Source organism: Akebia trifoliata, chromosome 6 (assembly GCF_017979445.1).
Source record: "Akebia trifoliata isolate Shusen 1 chromosome 6, ASM1797944v1, whole genome shotgun sequence".
NCBI classification, from domain to species: Eukaryota; Viridiplantae; Streptophyta; class Magnoliopsida; order Ranunculales; family Lardizabalaceae; genus Akebia; species Akebia trifoliata.
Window position 1 is genome coordinate 24,074,932 of NC_141380.1, and position 26,217 is coordinate 24,101,148.

Here is a 26,217-nt window from a genome sequence, read left to right on the forward strand (position 1 = left end):
GTGTTAGAAATTGTTGACTAGTAATAATTTCAAAAGGACTCTTGTTGGAGGAATAGTTTTTATGAAGGTTGAAACAGAACTATGCAACATCAAAAAGATTCACCTAATTCTTAATGTTGACATTGAAAAAATGCCTCAAATACTCCTCCAACATAGCATTAAATCGCTCTGTTTGCCAATTTGTTTGAAGATGCCCACTAGTCGAAAAGTAAGCTAAAACCCAAGTAATCTGAACAATTCGGTCCAAAACTTCCCTATGAATCTTGAATTTCTATCACTAGCAATATTTTTTGGCACACCCAATACTTGATAACATGCTTGAGATATAAGTGAGCATCTTCTTCTACTTTGCAATGTTTTGGATACCAGGATAAACGTGGTGTATTTGGAGAAACGATCCACAGTCACTAGGATGGAACTATACTCCGCAACTTTCGACAAACCTGAGACAGTCCATAGAAATACTTTCCCAAGGTCTTTGAGGAACAAGAAGAGGTTTCAGCAACCCAATAGGTTTGTCCCGTTCTATCTTGTCTTGCTGGCAAATAAGGCAAGTCCTTACATAGTCCAGCACATCATCTCGAACGTTCGACCAGTAGTATCCTCTATCTAGTAAAGCTAAGTGCAACGCCAACTTGGATGGCTAGCCCATGGAATATCGTAACACTCTCTTATGAGTTCTCATTTCAACCCATCCGCCCGTGGAATATATAGGTGACTCTTAGTAATATATAACAACACATTCCTAGGCTAGAAACGATGTGTTTTTCCCTTCTTCATCATATCGAGTATGACCTTTGCTTGGGGATCACTGTTCAAACCATTCTGAATTCTCTATCGTAAAGTGCTGGTGACTTGAGAAACATGACTCTAAAAGGCTGTTAGCTCTATTTTACGACTCAAGGCATCGACCATACTATTCATTTTCCCTGGTTTATATTCCAAGGATAAGTCAAACTCTACAAGGAATTCTTACCAAAGAACCTGTTTTGGGGTCAACTTCTTTTGAGTCAGGAAATGACTTATGATCATCAAGTTCAACTCGTCAGGTATCAATGTAAGTTTGCTACATTTTCTTCAATTAAAGGACTAAGATCATATTTCCCTCTTTGTTGCTTGTGAACATGAGAATGAAGCTTGGGCATTCACCTAGTATGCCTAGTGTGTTGGCGAATGGCATTAGAACAGTCTTGTTCTGTCACAAGAAGTCCATCCTAATGATGACTCTGAATTCATCAAGTGGAACTACGAGCAAGTCAAGTTTACCCCTCCACGTGCCTATCTTGATAAACACAGCCTTGGCCGACCCTTGGATAGGAGTGACCTGGGAGTTAACAGGAGAAATGAAGTTGTGTGTAGCTCCTGTCTCAACTATTGCTTGGGTGGTCTTACCACCAATTTCGATATCCACATACATAAGACCCTTCCATTAACGGTTCTGAGTCTCAAAGGTCTGTTTGAGTGCATTCAGCAAATGCATGACTCTCATGTGAGGAGAATCGTTATCATCTCGTCTACTTGTACTCTCTTGACTAGGGTCACTCTGAGAGGCTATAATAGTGCATTTAGCTTGACTCGTTGTAAGTATTTAAATGTTTTGTAAGGACCACCACACAAAATGCATTTAAGTTTGTTGCAGTGATTATTAGACGTGATACCTATAATCTTCGAAGGGGAGGAATCCCGCTGGGATCCCCAGCTAGAACTATGTTTAAATCCTCCATTCTTACCTTTGGAAGACTCTTGGGTGTGCTCACGCTGTAGGAAGTACCCTTTCTATTAAGAGTATACTTTCTTTGTGCCCCCATCCATGGAATTATAATCAGTCAACCGTTAGGCTGCGACGATAGTAGACGTAAGCTCTTGCACACGTTGCCTTTGGAGTGTAGATTGAACCCAAGGCTTAAACCCTTTTAAGAATGAAAACAACTTGTCCTTTTTGGGCATGTCACAAATATCAAGCATAAAAGCAGAAAACTACTTGACTTAATCATGTACAGTACCTATCTGACAGAGTTGCCTCATTTTTTTTATGGGGAATGAACTCCATATTCTCTGGTAGAAACTAATTTTTCAACTTCTCTTTGAAGTCATCCCATGTATCGGTGAAACATTGGCCATTTTTCCATCTTGGAGTATTTGGTACGCTACCATAGTTTGGCATCACCTGTGAGATACATGGAGGTCGTGGTGACTTTTACCTCTTCTGAATTCAGACGAGCAACACAAAAGTACTACTCCATATCAAACAGGAAATTTTCGAGCTCTTTCGCATCATGAATACCACTAAAGGCTTGTGGCTCAAGGACTCACATGCACGAATGAAGAATTTCACCACCGATAAGTAATTCATTACCAACGACTCTTACTAGGAGACCTACCTTGGTAGTGAGCTCTGTAATCTGTTCTTGTAGATCTGCTAGGGATCCTCGGGTATTTTCCCCGAGGTCAATCAATCTAGTGTTGAGGGTTACGGATTCGTTATCTAACATGTCTTGTCGATCACCTAGTTAAGCAATACCATCAACGAGACCCGATAGCTGGGCCATCTAATCTTCGAGTAGCTCTATACGTTCCTTATTTGTACGTGGGGGTGGTGGAGTTGGAGCAGGTTAGTATGCAGTGCTCTTCTCTCCTCTTGCCATTGTTCGCGTAAATTAAATGAAATTGTGGAAGAGCTGGACTCTGATACCAACTGTCACAACCGTGTTCTTTTGAAACGAGGTCATGTGATGCTTGGGTTGATAACCCGCAAGTAAGCCTGTCAAAATTATCTCACACAAAACGTAGCTAAGAATACAAGAGAATAGGGACAATAATAGACAAAGTTCAGAGATAACTTTGTTGATATAGTATGTAATTACATGGAGTAACACATTACAAAAACCAATAAGGTGTTTTACAAGCAACTGATGATTTAGTATACGTGAGACGCCACGTAGCTTGGGCGAGGGCTCAAAGTCAACGTAGGTATAGGCCGGAGATTGAAACCAAAAACACCCTTCTACAAAGAGTACGCTAAGTCTTTCATAAGTTTCCAGAAAGAAATATCAGAAATAGAGGTCGGTCATACTTTTTACTCTTATTACAATAATGTCACTTAACTACTAGATATGCCCTGACATGGGACTAATATGACTTCATATGTGAACCTTACATAGATTTACATGAGTACTCCCGAATGACTACGAGACAAGCTACACATAAAGTGTCGTAGTGCATGGCCTTCACATTCTGTCACAAATCAATCCTAGGCTCAAATCAAATCCACTATAAAGGAGGCTGAAAAGCCATATGTGAAGGAGAGAAGGAAGAAGTAAGATACGCTGCTTTAAAAGCTGTACCTTGCTTGGCACACTTTGATAATTACGTTCCGAGTTGAATGTTAATGTAATTAAGAACAGAGAAGCAAGTAATGGAGAAACTACATTTTCAGTAAGGGCGATGTCAAGTCAAGCCATAGCCAATGCGTCTGTGGCAAGATGCTACCTAAGCTTACTTTGTCTCGTCAATCCTGCTCCAAATAAGAAACTCAGTCCAAAAGTGCCATATCACCCACAAACTACCAAGGTCCCTTGACATACTGCTTCAAGTGGTCCTGATCAATGAAATCCTAAGTGATTGGTTCATCTCTGGCCAATAGTCTTCCTAAAGTCTTACCTGTACAGACCTTCGTCGCATTGAAGCAATTTTCAGTAAGATTGAGACTTGCCACATTGTTTGTGCAATTGAAACCAGATCCATCCTATCATCATGAGTGCTCTTTGCAGACATTCATCCAGGATGATAGCCATGCCTGATAAGATCATTATTATTCTGATAGTGAAAATTATATGTTAAGAACATCAGATTAATCGAAATGAAATAGTGCCCCTAAGGCTCGATTCTTCCTCAATAGTCAAACTTTATGTGCAATAGAGAGCTGTCAAATTTATTCTAAGATATAATGCCTGAGATAATATAATTGTGTGATCCAAGGAGATGTAAGAGGCCCAAAAAGTTGGCATAACTTGCAGTACATATGGTTAATTTGTACAGAGTGAAACATATTACACAAACGATTAGATAAAATAATATAAATACATATGGCCTGCTGATGCTAGTTTGTCTTGGCCTTCGATGTATATTTATAGCACGAACAACAAATGACCAGCATCCCTGTAGCCCCCTCCCTAGCCAAACTCTTTCACCACAATAAAAACGAGTGAAACCTCGAGCAAGTTTATAAGACAGATGCTCCCACTATGAGCAGAGGCCGAGATTGGTACCAAAACCATAAGGAACAACATGAATGAATGAGGATTTCTACCATGTTCCACTGACAGTCTCATCAAGAACTATATCTGCGGGATCTCCAATCCACAACCTCCCATCTCTCCATTGGAACTTAATTCTTAACTTACCGTTTGCATCCACACCAACCACCTCTCCCTTACTCGCATGTGTCTCCATCCCCCATCCCCACCTTGGGGTCGCCAATCCCCCTCTAATCCTAACTTTTTCCCCTACCTTGAATGGTCTCACCCTCTCCATCTCCCATGACTTGCACACCCAAAGCTTCTCGAGGAAACAAAAAGCCACCCAAAGTTCCCCATCCTCCATCCTATGCACCACGCCAATGCTCACATGGGTCACCTCACCCCACTGATGCACCGGTGTCACCACCGATGCCTTCACCCTTACCCAATCACCGATGCGTAGTTCTTCTTCTTGCACCCTCTCCACCTCCGTTGGATCTAACATCCATGCTTTCGAGCCCACAGGTGTATAGATTCTCAATTTTCCATCCGCATCGATTGAGGAAATGGTCCCCACACTAGTATGGCTGTGACCCGACCAGCCAAACCTTGGCTGCTTCACAGACATCTTTACCCTCACTTGATGCCCTACCACAAGCCCATCTACCTTTTCAAGGTGGGTGGTTGGCCCCACCCACCTTTCCTGCTCCCCACAAAATCCAACCAATACATTACCATCCCATTCTTCCCCTTCATACCTATTCCTTGTACAATGCCAATGCTCCCAGATTTCACGGATTTCCACTCAGTTACATCATCTCTTATTCTCACCCACTCTCCCACCTCAAACATCTCCTCTATCTCGAGATCCGCAGGATCTCCTCTCCACAAACCCAACACACCAAAAATTGCCAGCCGAACTTCTCCATCAGAATGCACTCCCGTTATAACCCCTCTTGAATCGGCTTGGGCACCTCGCCACCCCCACCTTGGCTCAACAATTCCAGCACGGAAACGTACATGTTGCCCTACTTTAAAGCACGCAACCTTCTCAACATCAGTGTAGTGAGTCATCCACCTCCCTTTCCGGAAACAACATGCCAGCTCTAGATATCCAGTGTCCTGTACACTGTGTACCACTGCTAAACTTTCTTTACCGATACTATTCCAGTCATAACTTGGTCTAGTCCCATTGGTTGGTTTCAAACGAACCCAGTCACCAACTTCAAATCCCGGAAGTCGTTCTGTATCTCCAGGTGCAACCTTCCATAAACTCTCTCTTCCAGCCACTCTTACCTACATAGTGACATCCAGAAGACACGGATGATTTATACAATTTAAGAATGACAGGAGACCAAACCGGCAGCAGACACAAACACATACAATAGAAGAATAAAAATAGAGAGCTGCTATTGGCACCCCGAACTTCTACTAATTATACCCCAAACAAAAAAAAAATTAATAAGTGAATGGTTGAGAATTAAAAGTTAGGGTGCCAATAGAAGCTCTCTTGTTTTTTTGTTTTTTTTTTTTGCTAGATTTCTATTTTTTGGGTTTAGGATTTTATAAGTCTTTCCATGTTATAATTGTTAACTGAAATTGTTTGAATGCATGTTATAGTGTTTTGAAACGTTGAGATTATGATTTGAGCCAAATCTTGGTAATCTTTTAAGAGTGTTTGATAATCTTTTAATAGCATTTTAATCTTTAATTGGGGTGTGTGAAATAATTTAAGAAATTGGGGTGTAATAAGTAAAAGCTGGGGTGCCAATTGCATCTCTTTAAAAATAAGAGAGCGAAGCAAACACACTCACATTCAGAGTTCCATCCATGTCTATCCTTGCAACCCTCCCAATGGTGGCCGAAGTTTCATTTGACCAACCAAGCCGTGGTTGCACGACAGACGGGGTGACATGAATCTCTTGTCCCACTTCAAAAGGTAGGACCTTTTCCATGTCTGTCAGAGAACAACAAAAAGGCTTGCTCCTGAAGCAGAAGGCAATGCCCATATCCCCATCGTCCAGGCTATGAATTATTCCGATACTGTTCCGCGTAACATCCTCCCACCCGAATTTTGGGGATGAGACTGAGGCTTTCACTCTCACCCAATCCCCAACCTGCTCATAAGAATGGGAATGTAACAAATGAGAAAATTATTCAACCAACCCACTCTAGAAGAACCATATATAGATATTACCTTGAAATCCTCCACCTTTTCCATGTCAGAAGGATCAGCTTTCCATGGAATGGGCCGATTAGGTATTTCGATTATCAATAAACCATCATTCTCTATCTCACTTATTGTTCCCACACTATGATGTGTCTCACCACCCCAAGCATACCTTGGCTCTGCAACCGAACGCTTCACGCATACTTGATCACCGATCTGTAAAAGCAAGGATAAATTAACCAAAGATGAAGAAGATGAAAATAGAACTTAATTAAGGAGAACGAAACCATATTCCCTACCCTGAATGGGACAACAGGCTCAACCTCCTCTGGTTCACAATGCCACGGATTCTGTAGATAGCTTAGTTCCAACAAAAGGCTATTGTCAGGTCTGATACAGTACACTATCCCAATGCTTCCAGGTGTTACGGTTCCCAATCCATGTTTTGCAGTTGTTAGAGATGGGCGAATCCGAACCCAGTCACCAACCTTGTACTCTTCAACTCTTTCCATTTCTGCAGGATCAGCTTTCCATCCCCTAGATGCTCCAGGAAAGCCAACACGTAGAATCCCATCATCATCGACACACAGAATAGTTCCAATGCTGTCACGTGATTGACCACGCCATCCATACCTGATAATGAAACATGATCATCTTTCACATTTAAAATACAGAAATAAAATGCCTTGCTTTCAGTTGATATTAGGATGCTTCAGGGAGTAAAGATGGAAAATAGAGGATTATATCATTATATTCTTAACAAAATGTTTCCCATACTAAGTTAACCAAACATTCCATATAGTAACAATAGAAGTTACACACTTAAACCAACTATTAAATGCTAAGTCATTAGCTGAACCACTTGACTAACTAAAGCTTCAAGGGCTAAAGCAAAACCCTAAAGAGCATGCACTTTTATAGATAATTAAATAAATAAATAATTGTCATCAAACCCTGTTCCAAAGATTTGAGGTTGACCAAACGGATCTTGTTCCTCCATTAAATAGTATCCATAGCCACATCTTATGCTATTGAGAAATCCTTTATTTTCTTGTTCTATTGCTTTTTTCAGTAGGTCTTCTCAGCCTCCTCCCTTATGCTTCACTTTTGCTTTATATAATCTTACATTTATCAAATATATATACATATACGATATACCAACGCTACTTATTTTGTTTTGCTTACTCCAAATGGTTGTAGTACTAATGTATTATGAGTCGCGAGTAGTGATTCTGTGTTTGCTTTATCATTTCCTAAAAATTTTAAAGCAGACTTTCTATGTTTGGTATGAATTTTGTAACATTCCCACAACTTCTGAAATTTTACACTATTTCCTCATTGATGTTTCACTGAAATATTTCAATTTCCAAGCAGAACCAAATATAAACTGACTTTTATTGTTAAATAAGTATGTATATAAACCGAAACAAAATTTAAAACCTTGCATGTAAGTATAGGTAATTGACCTATTGTTTTCAAAAATGTAATCTCTATACAAATCCTAAACTCATCAAAAATAAATTAAAACTGAACTAGATTTATAGTTTCATACTTCCAATTTTCCAATTACAATCCCCTAACAACACTAATAGTGTATAAGTGTGTAAAAATCACTCTTTAACTACAAAAGCATAACACCGCTCCAGGACTACAAGAAGCAGAAGATTAGGTCTAACAAAGAGAAAAGTCAAATAAATTAGGAAGAAACAAAAAATAAAAAAGTACGTGCAAGAAGATGAAGAAGGACCAAACATTGTTGTAGTTGCAAATCAATCAAGGCTTCTAGAGATTTAGACCAAAAAAAAAAAGTAGTACCACATAGTTAAGGACCTATATATAAATTAGATGTCATCCTATGGGCAATTTTATAATTATAAGGGCTATGACATAAACTTAATGATATTACAAAAATGAAAAGGAATGCAATTCATCCCTTAAGGCATATGTGTAAGTCCATGGCACCAAAAAGGTGTTCACCTCATCTAAGGCATAAGCTTTTTCAACACCTCTTTGATTAAGGCAGAAGCCTTTGAGGGGAAAGAACTTTTCCTTCTATGCTCAAGGAATTTTTAAGAGCATAGGCTTGAGCCTCAAGGCATAAGTCTCCAACACCTTTGAAAACATTATATATCCAATAATTATTGATATAGCTCAAAACTTTTATCATCATACCTTGGCTCTTTAACATCAGGTTTAAGTTGCACATGCTGTCCCCTATCTAACGGGATCACTTTTATAACCTCATCTGCCAAAACACGAGCCTCTCCAGAGCAAAATGATACAACAAGATTGTCCTTGTCCTGGACACTCTGAACAAAACCAACACTCTTATGCCTTGCACCTTGCCACCCATATGTAGGAGTATTCACGCTTCTTTTGAATTTCACCCAATCCCCTACCTCATATCTAAACACCATTCAAAATAAAAGCCTCATTAATTTGAAAATCAATTATAAGAAGTTAGATAAAAGTACACTGCTATAAGAAAGTATCTCAAGTCAGATTAGAAAATATCATAATCATCGATAAAAATAAATGAAAAGAAGCATTTTCCTCACATGGTAGGGGACAGATGAACTCCCTTATTCATGAGTACTTCCATCAGATCTTCCGAAATCCATTCCCGAGGCAGGGCTTCCAAAAAATCACGAAGTGTCTTACCACTGTTCTCCAACATGAATATATTAAATCAGTCAAAATATATCATAGCTACATACCTTGTCAGTAATGTATAAATTCAGTATCAACAATTAGAAAAATAAACCATAAGAAGAAATAAGAATCTCATTTTATATGTCCTATGGAGTAAAAACGAGGCCCGTGCCACTATCCTGGTACTTACCTATGGTTTCGGACTTCAATGGCAGCATCTGGATACCGCAGCATAATAACAATCCATTGAAGATTTTCTCGTATCATCTTTGCTGCATCAGCTGCTATATGGAATGCATTGTCACCTTCATCATCCTGATCATGATAAGAAATGGCATTACATGAACGAATTCGAACAAGGGTAACTTACTAAACTATGGGGACATCAAAGCTCATGGGCCTAATCTATTTGGGGCATATTTTAGTTTCTTGCATTGCTAAAACTAAATTTGGAAATACATACATATCTACACATTTTTTCATGAATGGAAACCAAACTTCTACAACAAGGTCAAAGAAAAAAAAAATCTAAAGCTGAAAATTTCAATTTCTGACCTCAACAAGCAAGAAAATCTCCTTAAAAAAATGAAAGAGAGATATTGAAATAAAGCACGATAGATCAAAGAGTGGGAATACCCATTTAAAAAATAATAATAATAAATAAGACAACTGTTTTCCGAGTGTGTTTCATCACTTGCGAAAGAAAGAATAAAAAGAAAAATTACCAAATTGTAGAAAATCAGTATCAGATATGCAAGCACTTACAAAACTGTTCAAATGGATCTCAAAACAATAATAAAGAAACCAAACTAATAGTCGAACAGACCTTCCTCAGAATAGTTGGAGCACTTGAATAAGAGATTTAGGTCAGGAAAAAAAAGAGGTTATGCAAACTAAAGATCTTAGTAGCAAGGAGGGGAGTGAAGCAAGAGCAAGCATAATGTGAGCAATGGCAAGGATGGGACATGTTTGGGAGCATCCCCTTGTGTGTCTGTGTGTGCATTACTAGTAAAATCTATCAAACTAAACAACAATAATATATGCCTTAATATTGTATCTGCAAAATTCATGTGCAACTTTTTCATCACCAATAAATCTTCCACCATATTTTTTTTCTCTAAATATATAATACTAAACTATTCTAACAAATGCCTTAATATTGTATTAACAAAATTCATCCGTAACTTTTTCATAACCTATGAATTTTTCACCATATTTTTGTTTTTCTAATTTTTTCTTTTTTGAATTTCTCTTATGTATTGCATATTTAGAATATATAAGTTAAGAGAACACCATAACCAATCTCCATCCTACAAAACCTTTTCATTTTATGTATAATTGAGGCTCCTTTTGAGCGATGACCATTAACAGAATTACAACCCATACTATATTATTAACGGCCCTTGCTCACTCTCAGTCTATCATTAAGTTACATTCCTCTTGAAAACACTAGAAGAACAGTTCACAATGCCTTCACTACTACAGAAACTTCATCAGCTGCTTCAGCTTTACCCAGACTGCATAAACTGATACTTACAAATAGGTGGTTGTCTTTCCTAAGGAATGGTCTCTAGTCTCAAGAAAAGATTTAGAAAAACTGCACTATATCATGTCCTAGTTTGACCCGTGACCCTCTTATATTCATAATTGCACCTTCCCCATCAGATCAGTCTTTGGGGCAAATGGTTGTCAACACTGGGTTAGTATAGGTCACGAGTTCAAGTTTCCTCGAAGGAATTTTCCACCCTTATGGGTGAGGGGGAAGTGTTGAGTGTTAGGTTATCCGCCTCCGTTCTCAGGTGTCACGTGCTCACGTATCGTGCCCCAATTTGACCCGTGACCCTATTATATTCATAATTGCGCCTTCCTCGTCAGATCGATCTTTTGGAGTAAATGGTTGTCAACAGGTTCTATTCTTTCTTGTTCCTTGATAACACTTCTAAGTTCCCATCGATTATTGACTTAGGTGCCTTAGACCACATGAAGGGTATGTCATTGTTATTTTCATCTTGTTCTATTTGTTGTGGTGTATGTGTGTGTGTGTATGTATATATATACATATACATATATATATATATATAGAGAGAGAGAGAGAGAGAGAGTTTATATTGTATATGGTTCTCTTTATTTCATTTCTGGGAAGGAAAACATCAATGTTCTCCCTCACTTACCTTAATCTTTTATGTTGCATGTTCATAATCCCTACCAATTTATAGTCCATTAATAACAGTACTAGATCCTTGAATGGTAACCACGGCTTTTCCTACTCAGTGTGTTTTCAAGACCTGATTGAGGACGATTGGCGGTGGACGTGAGGCTCATAAATTAAATCTCCTCAATAAAGCTTCAATAACATTGGAAGCTCACCAGTCTAATAAATAGTACTAGTAGTATTAGTATAGTTCAAAATAAAGACCTGTTAATACAATGGCATTATCGTTTGGGTGGTCGGTTTTCTTTCTTTTTATTGAAACATTTATTTCCATATAGTACTTCAAATTTTCAATGTGAATTTTGTGAGTTTGCTAAAAATACTGCCATTCTTTTCTTCCATTAAGCAAAACAATAGTGAGATTTCATTAGCCTTCACCTACTAATTACTGACCACTAATCTTGCTTACCTAGCAAAAAAAGAAAAAAATAAATTAATCCGTTTCATGGGCCCAGTGAACGGATCTTGGGCTTGAGCCCATTCTAGCATCTATGCGGGCTTTGGATCCTTGCTACATAAATATAGTGGAACATGAATTTGTTTATCCAATCCCCATAATTAAAACAGTACCAATAACTCGTAACTCGGAAAGAAGTTGAGATCAAGGGCAATAATGCACCCACTTACAAACACTAATGTTGAAATGATTATCATATTATAGATGTGAACAATTTTTTTTTTTAACTTTTTCATAAAAATGAGAAAAGAAAGATTTGAGAGGGGAGTATTAACCTGTAAATTACAGTTTGCTCCAGCAGATAAAAGCAACCCAACGCATGGCTTTGAACCTCTGGCCAATGCAACATGAAGAGGTATTGTATTGCGCACATTCCTGATGTTCACATCAACTCCAGCATCCAGGATAACCTATTTGAAGAAGCAAAATGATTATTATACTAAAGTATACCCAAAATGGATTTGACCAAAACTGAATGTGCACAAAGCATCATCTTGCAACACTGTATGGTGATTGTACCTTGACTAACAAAACATCATTAGCCATGGCTGCTGTATGCAAAGCTGTTCGAAAATGCTGTGTATCTTGAGCTGTTGGATCTGCTCCAGCAGCAAGCAACAGTCTTACTAATTCTCTACCATCTAAAAAACAATCAAACACAGCAGAATTAATGATATATAAAAGAACTAATGATATTTTAAAATTACTAATTAGAAAACATAAAATAAAAATAAAATCATCTAAATAAAGGAATTTTAAACCAGTGATAAACAGCGCACTCCCACAAACCTTTCTCATAAATAAATGCTTGTTGGCATTGATTTCCAAAGCATTTAATTGGGAAGATTTACAATAGGGGTAATGGGGACACTTGCCCCCACAAGAATTTTCGAAGTCTATAAGGATTTAATGAGCTACTGAGACAGATAACAACGGCGGATAAAAAAATTCACTGCCATTGCCCCTACAAAAAAAATTCCACTCTCAATTGCCCACAAAAAAAAATTCACTCCTAGTGCACCCCCACATGGGCAGAGTCCTAACTCCGCCCCTGCAAATAAGACATTTAAATCTAAAGACTAAAATGCCCTGAATATTTATTATGTAAACAAACATTTATTATATAAAAAACCAACATACACTTGTCTTTTTCACTACAAAACAAAATAGGCAGGGATATTATTGGAAAGTCAATGTGGTTGAGAATGCTAACGTCCCCATGAAGTTATGGGTGTTAGCGTTCCCCTGTATAAATAAAAAGCACAACGGTGGACCCCACTTCCTTTATTCCCCCTATAAAGAGGGGTTCGGATGTAATCTCGCTACGAATATCGATGAAAATTTTTAATTTCATTTATCTTTCATCTTCTCTTCCTTTCCAAGAATGAACTTCCAACTTAATTGTCTTTCCTCTTTTACCCCTTTTCAAGATTATTGCCTTTTGATTTATCAAAAAAAAATTTGTTGCCTTTCTTCTATCCCTTTAACTCCAACCCATTAACTCCAAAGAAAACAAAACTATGTACCCCCCTCCCTTTATCCCCAACATAAAGAGGGGTGGGCATTTAATCTTCCTACGAATCTCAAGGACAACTTTTAATTTTATTATTTTTTCTCTTCTCTTCCTTTCCAAGATTGTCCTTCCAACTCTATTTTCTTTCCTCTTCTACCTCTCCTTCCAAGAATATCCCTCCAATTTTATTATCTTTCCTCTACTACCTCTTTTCTAGTAATACCCTTCTAACTTTATTGGATTTCCTCTTCTACACCCTTAACCCCAAAGAGGATGACCATGCCGTAGGCATGGGCAAACTCAACTACATATATTAGGAAAGATGAAAAAATGACATCAATGCCCTTAATAAGTAAATAAAATTAAAGGACCATTCTATCCTAACTTAATAATTAAAAGAGTTAATTATAAAATAAGACCACTATCAACACTCTCCCGTACACCGGAGCATATATGCCACATATCGCCAACTTGGACTGAACCTTCTCAAGTTGATTATGATTAAAGACTTTGTTGAACATGTCTTCCAACTGACAAACATATCTAACAAATGATGTAGTAACAACTTTAACTACTACTTTCTCCCTGATAAAATGACAATAAACCTTCCTGTGCTTGACTCTCTTACGAAAGGTTGAATTGTTGGTTAATGAGTTGGATTGTTGGTTAATGTGTTGTAACTTGATTGCCACAATAAAGTTTCATAGGGCCAACAAAAGAAAATCCAAGTTCCTCCAATCAAAGACTTCTGCCACAATAGCTCACAAGTAGTAAGAGACATTGCCTTACATACAGCTTTAGCACTAGAATTCACAGCAACACTTTGTTTCTTACTGCGCCATGTTATCATATTACTCCCAATAGAAGTGTAGGGTCTGTTCTTTACAGAAGCCAGCTCCAGCTCCAAAAGCTGGCTTCTGGAAGAAGTAGAAGCCCAGAGCCTGAAAAGCCACATCCAACAGAAGCTTGTTCGTTACAGAAGCACATAAGCTAGAAATTGATGTTCGTTTGACAGTTTTTTATTGCTGGATTCTTATAAAATGACCAGAATACCTTTAATGTTGATAATGCACCCATAATGCACAAAAAATTAGCAGAATACCTTAATAAATATATAATTACTATATATATATATATATTAAAAAATTATAAAAATAATTATTTTTAATTTAATAAATTTATAAATTTTATAATTCTATTGAAAATTCGATAGCATCTCCTCTTAAAAATGAACATATGATAAAGAAAATACCTGCATAATATACAATCTAACATCTACATAAAGATGAAGGGTGTTTTGGTAATAAAGTAGTGATTATGAACTACTTTTGATCTTTGTAGTAAAGATGAAGGGTATTTTGGTAAAGATGAAGGGTATTTTGATAATTTTGTTTTATTTTTTAAGGTTAAGTTTGATTGGAAATTTGATTAAAGATGAAGGATATTTTGATAAAGATGAAGGGTATTTTGGTAATTCCCTTTTATTTTTTAAGGTTAAGTTTGGTTGGAAATTTAATTAAAGATGAAGGGTATTTTGAAAGATGAAAGGTATTTTGGAAGATAAAGGGTATTTTGGTAATTAGTAAAGATGAAAGGTATTTTGATAATTCCTTTTTATTTTTAAGGTTAAGTTTGATTGAAAATTTGATTAAAAATGAAAGGCATTTTGATAATTGGTAAAAATGAAGGGTATTTTGGTAATATCATTTTATTTTTTAAGGTTAAGTTTGGTTGAAAATTTGATTAAAAATGAAGGGTATTTTTGGAAGATGAAAGGTATTTTGGTAAATATGAAGGGTATTTTAGTAATCTCATTTCATTTTTTAAGGTTAAGTTTCATTGGAAATTTGATTAAAGATGAAGGGTATTTTGGTAACTACACTGGCACCTGAAGCTGAAAAGAATAGGGCCGTAATACCCATTAGTAGACCTTCTATCAGATGGAGACCATGTCTGATCTACATTTGAATACACCTCAAAATGTAAGTGGCCATTGACCCTATATAAGATACCTTTACCAAGAGCACTTATGGGATACCGCAGGATTCGAATAACTGCTTCCACATAAGAGGCACGAGAAGATTGCATAAATTGATTAACAACACTAACAAAAAAAGTAATATCAGGTTTGTAATTGTCAAGTAGATAAGCTTGCCCACAAGTCTTCTATACCTCTTTGAATCATCAACAAGCTCCCCCTGATCTATCAGGGATTTACATTGGGGTCCCTGGGAAAAGTAATTAGCTTAGCCCCCAATAATCATGTCTCAAATAGAAGATCTAGAAGCTAATTCGTCTAGGGTAAATTTATCTGAGTCCTTGAGTATGTAATTTCAATGCCAAGGAAGTATCGCATCTTAAATAAATCCGTAAGTGTGAAAGTTTTATCACAGATACTACTTCAACGTATCAATACCAAAAATGTCACTCCCAGTAACCATGAAATTGTCAATATACAAGCAATAATAACTATGCGACCTGCTCTTGTGTGTCGAACAAACAAAGAATGATTTATTTCACTCTAGTGTAGACTATAAGCAATAATTACCTCACAAAATTTATCAAACCAAGCCCAGAAGAACCAAACACCATAAGAGGATGGAAAATAAGGCAGCTTTTGAAAACAAAAAAGAGAGAAATTTTATCACCTTATTCTGAAGAAGGGATACTGTTATTCAAGAAGCAAGCAGTAAGAATAGCATCCCCATAAGTATTTAGGAACATTCATGTTTAATATTAATGCATGTGCATGTGTTTGTTCTTTAAGATGCCAACTTAATATATTATAATTATATCTATAAAGGGAAATTACATCAACACCCTTGATAAGTAAATAAGATTTGAAAGGACTATCATATTTTAACTTAATAACTAAAAGATTGGATTATAAAATAAGACTACTGTCAACAGTATATAGGCGGAGACCTTACGGGGACATTAGCATCAACCCATTCTTTTGACTTACAAAAATGCCCTCTAATGCAATCTGTAATCCGATCATCTATATCAGAAAACAGATTACATCAGGAAGGGCATGAACTCTCAGCATTCAAACTCACAAGAATATTTTGTTTCAAATTTTCAACCACAAATAGGAATTTGTACCATAGATCTGTTGTCCAGTCTTTCTGTGCATATAATTAATACTTTATGGCAATAAAAGAATGTGTAGTACACTTATCAATTGTCAGCATAGAATATCTGAATATAATGCTTTTTACAAGTATATCTATCATTACATTGATTGATGAAGATGAGCATGCACACCATAACCAGATTTTCTTAAATGATGTAAAAGAAATTAGAGAGAAATTCTTTCAAAATGAATAGAACAGAGTTCAACATTAAAAATGAGTTAAAATATGCTAGCCAAATGTTGTAACATTAATTGAAGCTAATATTATAACAATCTAGTTTTACCAGTTTCATGGTCTTTCTTTAAAGCAGCTGCCATACAAAGAGCAGTTCCAAGTGGACTAGGTATATCAATTGCTTCAGCAATATCTTCTAGGGAAGCAATCTCCACCCACCTCGTCACAACAGCCACATTCCATGTTGCTATGCACATGTGCAGAGGCCTGTCCTATCAAAAAGGTTAAAACATAGCATGCAAAGGGCAAGAGAACAAACCAAATGAAAACATAGAAAACAATCACTCTAGGCATCGGTATCATAATCTGTTGGTTTCAATAAAAAATCAGAACATGTTGGACAAGAGATTCTTCTTTACTGCATCATTACACCAATTACAGAATACAGAAATAAATCACTACTGTGGAATATGTAAGATCCAAAGCAAGCACAGATGCAAATGAGATTTCACTTTTACCGCCTTTGTATGCCAATTACAAAATATATTGCTGTGAAAACATACAATATCAAGAATAGCCCAAATGTAAACGTAACTTTCGCATTCAGTAGGCACAAGCATTCAACGTCAAAATCTGACCAATAGAAAGTCAAACTCCAACCAGAGTGACTACAAGTGTTGAAGCGACTTCACTTTGGCTTGACCAAGAAGATTGTATGGGAACAAAGAAGATCGTTTCTAGGTTAGATTGCTTTACCGTTCGTTGGTCTAGAATAGTTTTAGTTCTTTTCCAGATTCAGCAATTTGAGCTACCAAAGTTTCTTCAAAGATTTTGTTTGTCATGTGGTTGCTGCCATTGGGTAAAATCCTTTATATTGATCGGTAATGAAGAGAGGCTTTGTTGGCCCATATTTTTTGCTTTCTTTGCAAGTAGCACGAGGAGACGGTGGATCATATGCCTATACATTGTCACTTGGTATAGAAGATTTGAGAGTTCTTCCTAGCTCATTTTGATATTGCAGGATGCCTCCCTAGTTCTATCCAAATTTTAATGCAGACTGGGCTTCAGTGGGGATGTGGTTTCTCATCGACCAAGAGGATCTTATGGAGTTTAACCCCATTTGCAATTTGTTGAGACTTGTGAAAATAAAGGAATAATAGGGTATTTGAGAGCATCGAAAAGCCCTTGCAAGAGTTGATTTTTTCAATTTTGGGTTTATTGTTCTTTTGATTTATGCTGTTTAAGGAATTTAAGGGAGTATTCTTCGATGATTTCGTGGAGAAATGGGATCGGGATTCAGGTCTGTAATCTATAGTTGTTTTGTTTAAGTTTGGGATTGTGAGGTTGTAGGTCCTTTTTTTTTGTTTTGACTAGACATCTGACTCATCTCAATCGCTTTTTGTCCTCCTATTTTATTTTATTTTTAAATCTTCCTAACAACAGAAAATTAAAAAACAATTGAAGAAGCGGACTGTTGTGGTTATTTTCTACCCTAACCCGTCCGCAACTTGCTATAGATTGTATTGTGTATTCAAATGCCTTGTCTTTTGGGCAGAAAGAAAGTTGCATCAAGATGATGCACATCAAAAAAATAAAAAATTATGATCAAATACCAATGCATCTCCATCACTTTACTATACGGACCCCTAAGGAAGGATAAAGATTGATTCTATTGAATGATGATAATAAAAACCCTAACAAGGTTTGCATAGAAGACAACAAAGATAAAATCAAACACCAACTTATCTCATCCTAATCTAGAGTAAAGAAAACCACTCCGTTCTAAACTTCATGAGAATGATATGGTGCAGCACAATACACCTTATTACAGTGCATTATATTTAATACCCCCATCACCTTTCCTCAAACTCAATCAACAATCAACATGAATTTAATCAAATCAATAACCTCCAAAAGTAGAATCATCGAAGAACAAACCCCAATGCCAAATGCATGGTGGATGAGATAAGGAGTTGCTAATCTTGGCGTTCCTCTTGGGGCTGCTTATAGATCGATTAGGAATTAGGATCTTGTTCTTAAAAGAATTAGGAAAAGTGTTGTCTCGCGGAAAGCCAGGTATCTCTCTAAAGGAGGGAAGCTAACTCTGATCAAGAGCACTTTATCCAATATTTCTATCCATTACTTGTCTTTGTTTAAAGCTCCTAAAAAGGTTGAAGACCAAATTGAAATAATCCTGAAGGACTTTCTTTGGAATGACAATAGTTGGAAACGGAAGTTCCACTTGGTCAATTGGAAGTTCGTGTGCCGTCCCAAAAAGAATGGGGGTATTTGGATTAGGAGGTTGAGACAAACGAATCAGGCTTTATTGGGTAAGTGGTTATGGAGGTTTGGTGTTGAGAAGGAGAGTCTCTGGAGGAAGGTTATAAGGCTAAATTTGGAGATGACCCCAGGGGGTGGTGCAGTATTATGAACAACCACCTGTATGGGTGTGGGCAAGGTATTAAATTTCGATTTCAATCAGCTCGGAAATGAAAATATTTTGTGGAAATATTTCGACCTATGTGGAAATAACTACAATTTCATGGAAATGATGGAAATATTATTGAAATAATAGAAATATCACATGATTTTGGGTCATAACTTCATAAAAGAAAAATCATACATTAAAACACAACAATATTTATTAAACTACAATTAACAACTTTATACTACCCTATATATTCGTAGCTCGTGCAAAAAAAGCCTGGTTAAAATAAAAGGTATTTTTTTATTACAATTTGAATATGAGGGCATTTACTTCATTTAACACAAGTCTATTAGAGAAGACCAAGTTCAAGGAAGGCAAGTCACCAGTTTGAAAACATTGAGGGTGTCTCAAATATTTACCAAAATGTGGAGGGCACACCCTTAATAATTTTAAGATTTAGCTTCTTAACAAATGGGGTCAAAAATATGAATCTTTAAATGAATTATTTAACAACAAATTTCTACTCATTATAAAAGAGTGAAGATTTGTTGTTAACATGTTCTCTTAAATAAACAATAAACCTAAGCTACCAGCCTGCCACGTTTTTTAACAATAAATTCAAATCTTTCGATGGCATATTTTTTTTCTTTACGGCATAACAACTTCATGGTTAGCACAACAAAATATGTCTCTTCTCTTTTCAATGTTTCGCTTTCAATGAAACAACCCAAACCTTCAACAACCAGCGATGAAGTCATGAAGATGATCTCTCTCCCTCTGCAACGACAAACTTTAGGTTGTAATTTTTTTAATTTGAGTTTAAAGATTAAAATATCTACAATCTGTGAATAAAAAGAGAAATTGTTTCAAAAAAAATTTTGTTTTTCAAGAATCTTCTTGTTTTTTTAAACAGAAACACCATTTATTTTATTTTCTCAATTCAAACAAAATATTTTGATATTTAAAAAGATTTCATCCGACATATTGAAATTTTCTTGCTATTTTTTCTTATTTCTATCGAAATCTACTATTCACCGAAATTTCAGTTGAAATAAACCTAATTTTGTCCGAAATATTGACAAATAGACATTGCAACACTAATTTCGTGTCAGTGGCCGTTGAAATCGACATAGTTCTACCAAAATATACGAAATATGTCAATTTTTAATACCTTGGGTGTGGGGTGTGGAAAGGCATCCAGAGATTAGGCCATCTCTTCCACAAGTTCATCAAATTCAAGGTGGGACCCGACGACAAAGTTCTTTTTTGGAAAGATAGGTGGTGCAATGATTCTTCTCTCCAAGATAGTTTTTCTACCCTTTTTGTTTTGTCTGCCAAAAAAAGGATACATCTACTATTCTATTTTTATGTTGCATATTGGTCAGGATATGCCTTGGAACTTCGTCTTTAGAAGAAACTTTAACGACTGGAAAATTCCTGAGGTCTCATCCTTGCTTAGCATTTTACCTTTTACTAGCTCGTTTACCCATTTGGAGGATAGTTGGACATGGGTTGGCACTAGGTCGGGCCTTTTTACCATGAAATCCTTTTACAACCTTCTTGGCACTGTTGAGGAATCTTCTTTTCTAGCTACTTTGGTTTGGTCTTCATTCATACCTTCAAAAGTTGTTTTCTTTCTTTGGGTAGCAACTTTGGATAGGCTCCTTACGATTGATCATCTTATATCAAGGGGAGTAGTTTTTGCAGAATTTTGTTCTCTCTGCAAATCTAATGGTGAGTTGGTCAATCATCTTTTTCTCCATTGTGGAGTGGCCCATCAGGTTTGGTCCTTTTTCCTTTCATTATTCAATCTCTATTGGTGTACTCCTCTTTCAATTTGGTGTTTACTCGATTGTTGGAGGGCTCGTAACTTAGTCAGCAAGGACAGGATTCTTTGGAATATCTTTCCCCCGGCCATTTGTTGGGGTTTATGGAAAGAAAGGAATGGGTGGATCTTTGATGGGAAGTAGTAGGCAACACAAGAGATCATCTTTAGTATTGTGGGCTTATTCTTTGGAATTTCTTTCCCCTCGGCCATTTGTTGGGGTTTATGGAAAGAAAGGAATGGGCGGATCTTCGATGGGAAGTAGTAGTCGACGCAAGAGATCATCTTTAGAATTGTGGGCTTATTGTTTTTTTGGTGCAAGCAGTTTCACAAGTTTAGGGGCTATCGCTTTGATGATTTCTTATTCAGATGGGATCTTGTAACCGGTTTGTGATGTGTCGGTTTTGGGCAGTGGCCGTTGGTGCTTTTGTTTTTTTTCTTGTTTTTCTTATGTTTTTTCTTAGTTTGTTGTTTCCAGCTTCTCTTGTACCTTTTTGTGGACTCCTTGTCCTCATCTAATAAAATTCTTGGTTATCAAATAAAAGATACTGAGTTGTTGATGAAATCTGCTTTGCCACAATGTGTTGTGGGTTTCTACCAAAGAATAATGACAAATCCAAACACATAGAAAAGGGACAATAACTCCGCTCAAATGGACCTTGGATAGACCATGATCAGTTTAGGATTAGACTGAAACCTAACAGATTTTCGTCTGAAAATAAGATTGGGCCTCTATGGGCTGAGATGATCTTGAACATGAAGGATTTAGAATTCAAATTTGATAAGGAGCCTGATCGTATAGATTTAGAGGCTTTTTGTAATAAAAGGGAGCTTAATCACTAAGGATTTAGAGGCTTCACAGAAAATGGATCGTGGGCTTAATCACATGGAAAATAGAATGGATTGATTGCGACTCCTATGGATTAGGATGAGATGGAGTTTTAACTTATTTTTAGTTAGGATTTATCTTAATTGTTTTCTATATCAACCCTGTTGGGGTTCATGTAATCATCATTGAAGAGAATCAATCATTTTTCTTCTTTATGGTATCATAGCCTAATCTCTTTATCAGCAGACAGACAATCATTGATCATGTCCAATAGGTATTTCATCAAACATTCCATATGCAACATCCTTCTACAACCAATTCTGCTGAAACAAACACTACCCGCCTCCTCCAAAGTATGCGTTCGAGGGTACAAGAAAAGATCTTTCACCAGAGTCCATTGCATGTGCCAGTACAAGACAGTATTGGCCAAACCTAATAATGAAGGAAAGGCCCTTATCATTGCTGATTTAGATCTTGGAGAAATAGTACGAACAAAGTTCATTTTGATGTGATTGGACGGTATTCGAGACCCGATGTGCTTAGCATGACTGTGAGGGATCATTGATGGGGACATCAAAGCTTGAAGAGTAGATCTTCTTCCCTCATCGTCCTGCATCAATAATCCAATAGACCCAGTTTCATTTACATTTACCGCAACCAAAACTCAAGGCTCACAGAAATCGTAGTGGGATTTTCACAGTCAATATTGGGGCTATGGCACTCTCCCCTAACATACACCCTGTTCAGCATCATTGTATCATCTTCTTGCTGAATCTGTTCTTGGATCAGAACGTAATTAAGACTGGATTAATAGCTACTAATGTTGGGGAAGGACAATGCTCAAGTTCGTACTCCAATCCAACCTCATAATATCCAAAACCAGCCCATTAAGAGAGGCCCATGATTGAATTGGCTCAATCTGATACCATTCTTCCCATTTTCTCTAAAAGCAGCCCATTTGCTAATTCATGGCCTCAATAGGAGAACAAGAAAAGATAGATTGTTGCACAAGTGCAGCAAGGGAAATATCAAAGTATCATTAACCACATTATCATCTTTGCTGTTCAGTTCCTCATTTTTTTAAGTAGGATTTTTCAACAGCTCCCATACCCATGTTCGAACAGATAGCTAATTTATAGCCCTAATTTTAATAACCACCATGTAAGACGAAGGCCAAATTTATGAGCCTTTGGTCCATTGAAGAGAGGAAGGATCCCAAAGAATCAATCTTTCTTTTTAACTGTTGAATCTCTCTTTGATTTATCAAAGTGTGATATTTCAAATCTTCATTACTAATGGAAACAAAATGACCTCCAGATCAGAAGATCCTTTCTATTGGCTAGAATCCGTTAAAAGTTAGTTCTACTATACTAATACTAAACTAAGATGTAAGGGAAATTTCTCAGGTGTCAGCTAGCTTAGTTGATAAAGTCTATGGATGATGATACCAGAGACTTGGGTTCAAATCCTACCAGCACCAAGTTACTGAACTCATTAGAAATGGCTTATGGAAAACAATATGAGGGAATTTTAACATTTTTTTATAGCTAGCTAAAGATACACCTGATTAAAACAAAAAGACACAACTATGCAGAAGATAAATGACAAATCCAATCCCATTTACCCAATAAATCATCAAAGAAAACCCCCTCTAAACTTAACTAAGGCCTTGCACCAAAAGAACAATACTCATGATTGACAAAATCAAGTCCTACAGCAACTCACAATTTCCATCAAAAATCCGACTATTATGTTGCTTCCAAATTCCCAGCAAACTACAAAAAGAACCATACTACAAAACAGTCTCTTAGAATCTTTATAAGAGAAACCCCAACCAACGCCAAGACTAAAATAAGGATTGAACAGATCAAGGCAAAAACCTCATTAGACCAAACAAGCCCAAAACATGATCCCCAACCCAACATGCAAAGGAGCAATGAATAATAAAAGGTCTGTGGACTTTTTATCCTCCATACACATAAGGCAAATATTAGGATCCCAAAGGCCACACCTGATCACTTGGTCCATTGTGGGAATTCTTCCAACCATTGTGCACCAAACTAAGATAGTCACTTTTGATTGAACCTTGGGACCCAAATAGTCACAGCAGGAACACATAAATGCCAGGGCTGGCTCAAAATAAGTTGAGGCCTAAGGCAAAAGTTTGAAATAAAGACCTTTTTATCTTTAATATATTATATGAATAATATTAATTAAACTTTTTTATATAATGATAAATAAAAAATTTATTTAAAATCTACTCCTCTCCTTCTTTGAGATGCAAATATGGATCTTAAGAATTTTTTTCTTTTTAACTTCCATGGTGCAGACTTCCAACGTGGACATGCCCCCATGTTTTGATGAATATTAGAGATGCCCCTATCGTATTGAAATTGATGGCAAGACTCCATTGGCCTCAATCTTCTAAATAGATTAACAAAAAATATGACCCAAATGCACTTGTCTTCAACATCTAACGAAAAACCCTTGAGTTTTCTTCACAAAACTAGTTAGCTAAAAATTAACCCCTCATCTTGAACCTTAAGATTCTATCTACTTCTACCTCCAAACCTGACGTTCAGTTAAGATTTTTGCAAATGTATAAAATGACAGAATTTTGGGTAGAAAAATGTAAGATTTTTTACAATGGTTAAGGAAATATAGAAAATGATGGACTGAAAATAAGGTCGAATAGATTGAAACTAATTCATCATAAAATTTGACGAGCTTGAAGATGAATACCTTTGGGTAGAAAATAGTATAGAATTCTAGGTAGAATAATCTAAGGCTTTGGGCAAAAAAATTAAGAGTTTTCTTTAAAGGGGTTTAGTGTTCGCTTCAAAATGGGAATTGAAGATAAGATTGTGTAAATTAAAAAATTAACAATAGAGACTAAAGAACTTAAAAGATGACCGATTTTGGGGGGGGGAAAATGAAGGGCTTTGGCCAAAGTTGAAGATAAGGGTGTTTAGGCCTTTTTTCTATTAGTCTATTAAGAAGATTGAGGTCAAGAAGGCATTTGCAAAACTTAGGAGACTTTTCTTTATAATGAGAAAAAGTTGAGTAGAAGTGGTTGGAGTCCCCACCGTTACGTTTAACCTTAATATAAATACAAAATGATGGTCATTTTAGTCAAAAACCAAAAACATTGCAACCCATAATCCTATAATGACGTTTGGTTAGTTTTCATATTACACAAAATTATTTTTGTTGTGTAATCGTCAAAAATCCTTTAATCAATATTTTAAATTACTAATAAACCTTTTTGATACATGTGCGTTTGCACATGCCACCTTCTATTATAAAGAAACATTTTTCTTACTAAGTAAGATTTGAAATTGTGTCGTTAACCTCAAATGGATTACTAAATTAGTAATCCAACACCACAGCCCTCTAGTTCTTAAAAAAATAATTTTGGGGGGCTTGATCCAAGGGTTTGAAAATGGATGGCTATCGAACTCCCACCGAACTCCCCAATTCAAAATTAAAATCCAATAGTGAAAAATAACTTCTTTTTTTCAAAGTTCTCAAAATTTTGTCCTCTACATCCCTATGACATCGAATTATGTTTTTGGATGCCACAAGGTGAGCTCAACGACCCTAAATAAGATTTGAAATCTTACTAAATTAGTAAGGCTACCCTTACTCTATTATATATTAGCAGATGACTAGTGCAAACCCACATATATCAAAAGGAATTATCTATAATTTAAAACATTGATTAAAGGGTTTTTTAATATTACATAATAATCAGGATATTTTTGTAATTTTGAAAACTAACCAACATGATTCTAGGGTTGTGGGCTGCAATTTTCTTGATTTTTGACCAAAATGATCCTGATTATATTATGTTTAAAGGTAAATTTTGGGGCATTTGTGGGATCCAAGATTTGGTGTCGAACCACTTCTCCCCCTGCCTTCTTTCATTATAATAGTAAAAGATTTTTTTTATTTTTGGAAAACTAAAATGAGGTGTGGATGATTATCATAAGAGATTCCCAACATATCATAAGATTCTCCTTGAAAATCTTCAGTTTTCCAAATCCAGAAAACATGCGGGATTCTAGGATTCCCCTTTGGAGCAAATACTTTTATGCAGACCTCCTCTGGTTGATCCACACCATACTGTATTATCGTAAGATGATACACACTAGCTAACAGTCCGCCTGGTGCTACATCATAGGCACACTGCGAGCGTAGATAATTGTAACCATATACATATGAAATGACAGCAATGGAGTGCCAATCCTCGGGCTTGATTTGTAAAGTCTCTATTCCTTGGTAATCGAAACCCAAAGATCTATGAACTAGCCCATGCTTAACTAGCCAAGCAGACAAACGACCCTGCATCTTTTTGATCACCCAAATTATGGGAAAGAAAAAAAAGAATGAATCAAAGAAAAGATGAAACTTTACAGAACGCCCAAAATTTCTAGCCCCCCTGAAACCAATCTAGAACGACTTTCTTTATACAATAAGGAACTGAATCGTTTCACCAATGGATTCTGAAAGAAGCAATATATATATATTGGAAAGTTTCCATCTAGGAAGACTCTACAAGTGGATTTTTTTTTTAGAGGGG

At 36.4% G+C, this 26,217-nt stretch overlaps 1 protein-coding gene across 1 annotated transcript in view; it reads right to left on the reverse strand.

The window, feature by feature from the left end:
• Positions 1–3,923: 3,923 nt before the first annotated feature.
• LOC147400455 (E3 ubiquitin-protein ligase KEG-like) overlaps positions 3,924–26,217 on the reverse strand; it is a 36,273-nt gene continuing 13,979 nt past the window's right edge. Inside the window, 11 exon segments of the mRNA XM_086446148.1 lie at positions 3,924–4,997; positions 5,000–5,534; positions 6,053–6,355; positions 6,436–6,624; positions 6,708–7,041; positions 8,581–8,814; positions 8,967–9,071; positions 9,251–9,375; positions 12,005–12,139; positions 12,249–12,370; positions 16,663–16,820. Of these exon segments, the coding sequence (XP_086302274.1) occupies positions 4,306–4,997; positions 5,000–5,534; positions 6,053–6,355; positions 6,436–6,624; positions 6,708–7,041; positions 8,581–8,814; positions 8,967–9,071; positions 9,251–9,375; positions 12,005–12,139; positions 12,249–12,370; positions 16,663–16,820 (2,932 nt within the window). The 3' untranslated portion in view covers positions 3,924–4,305.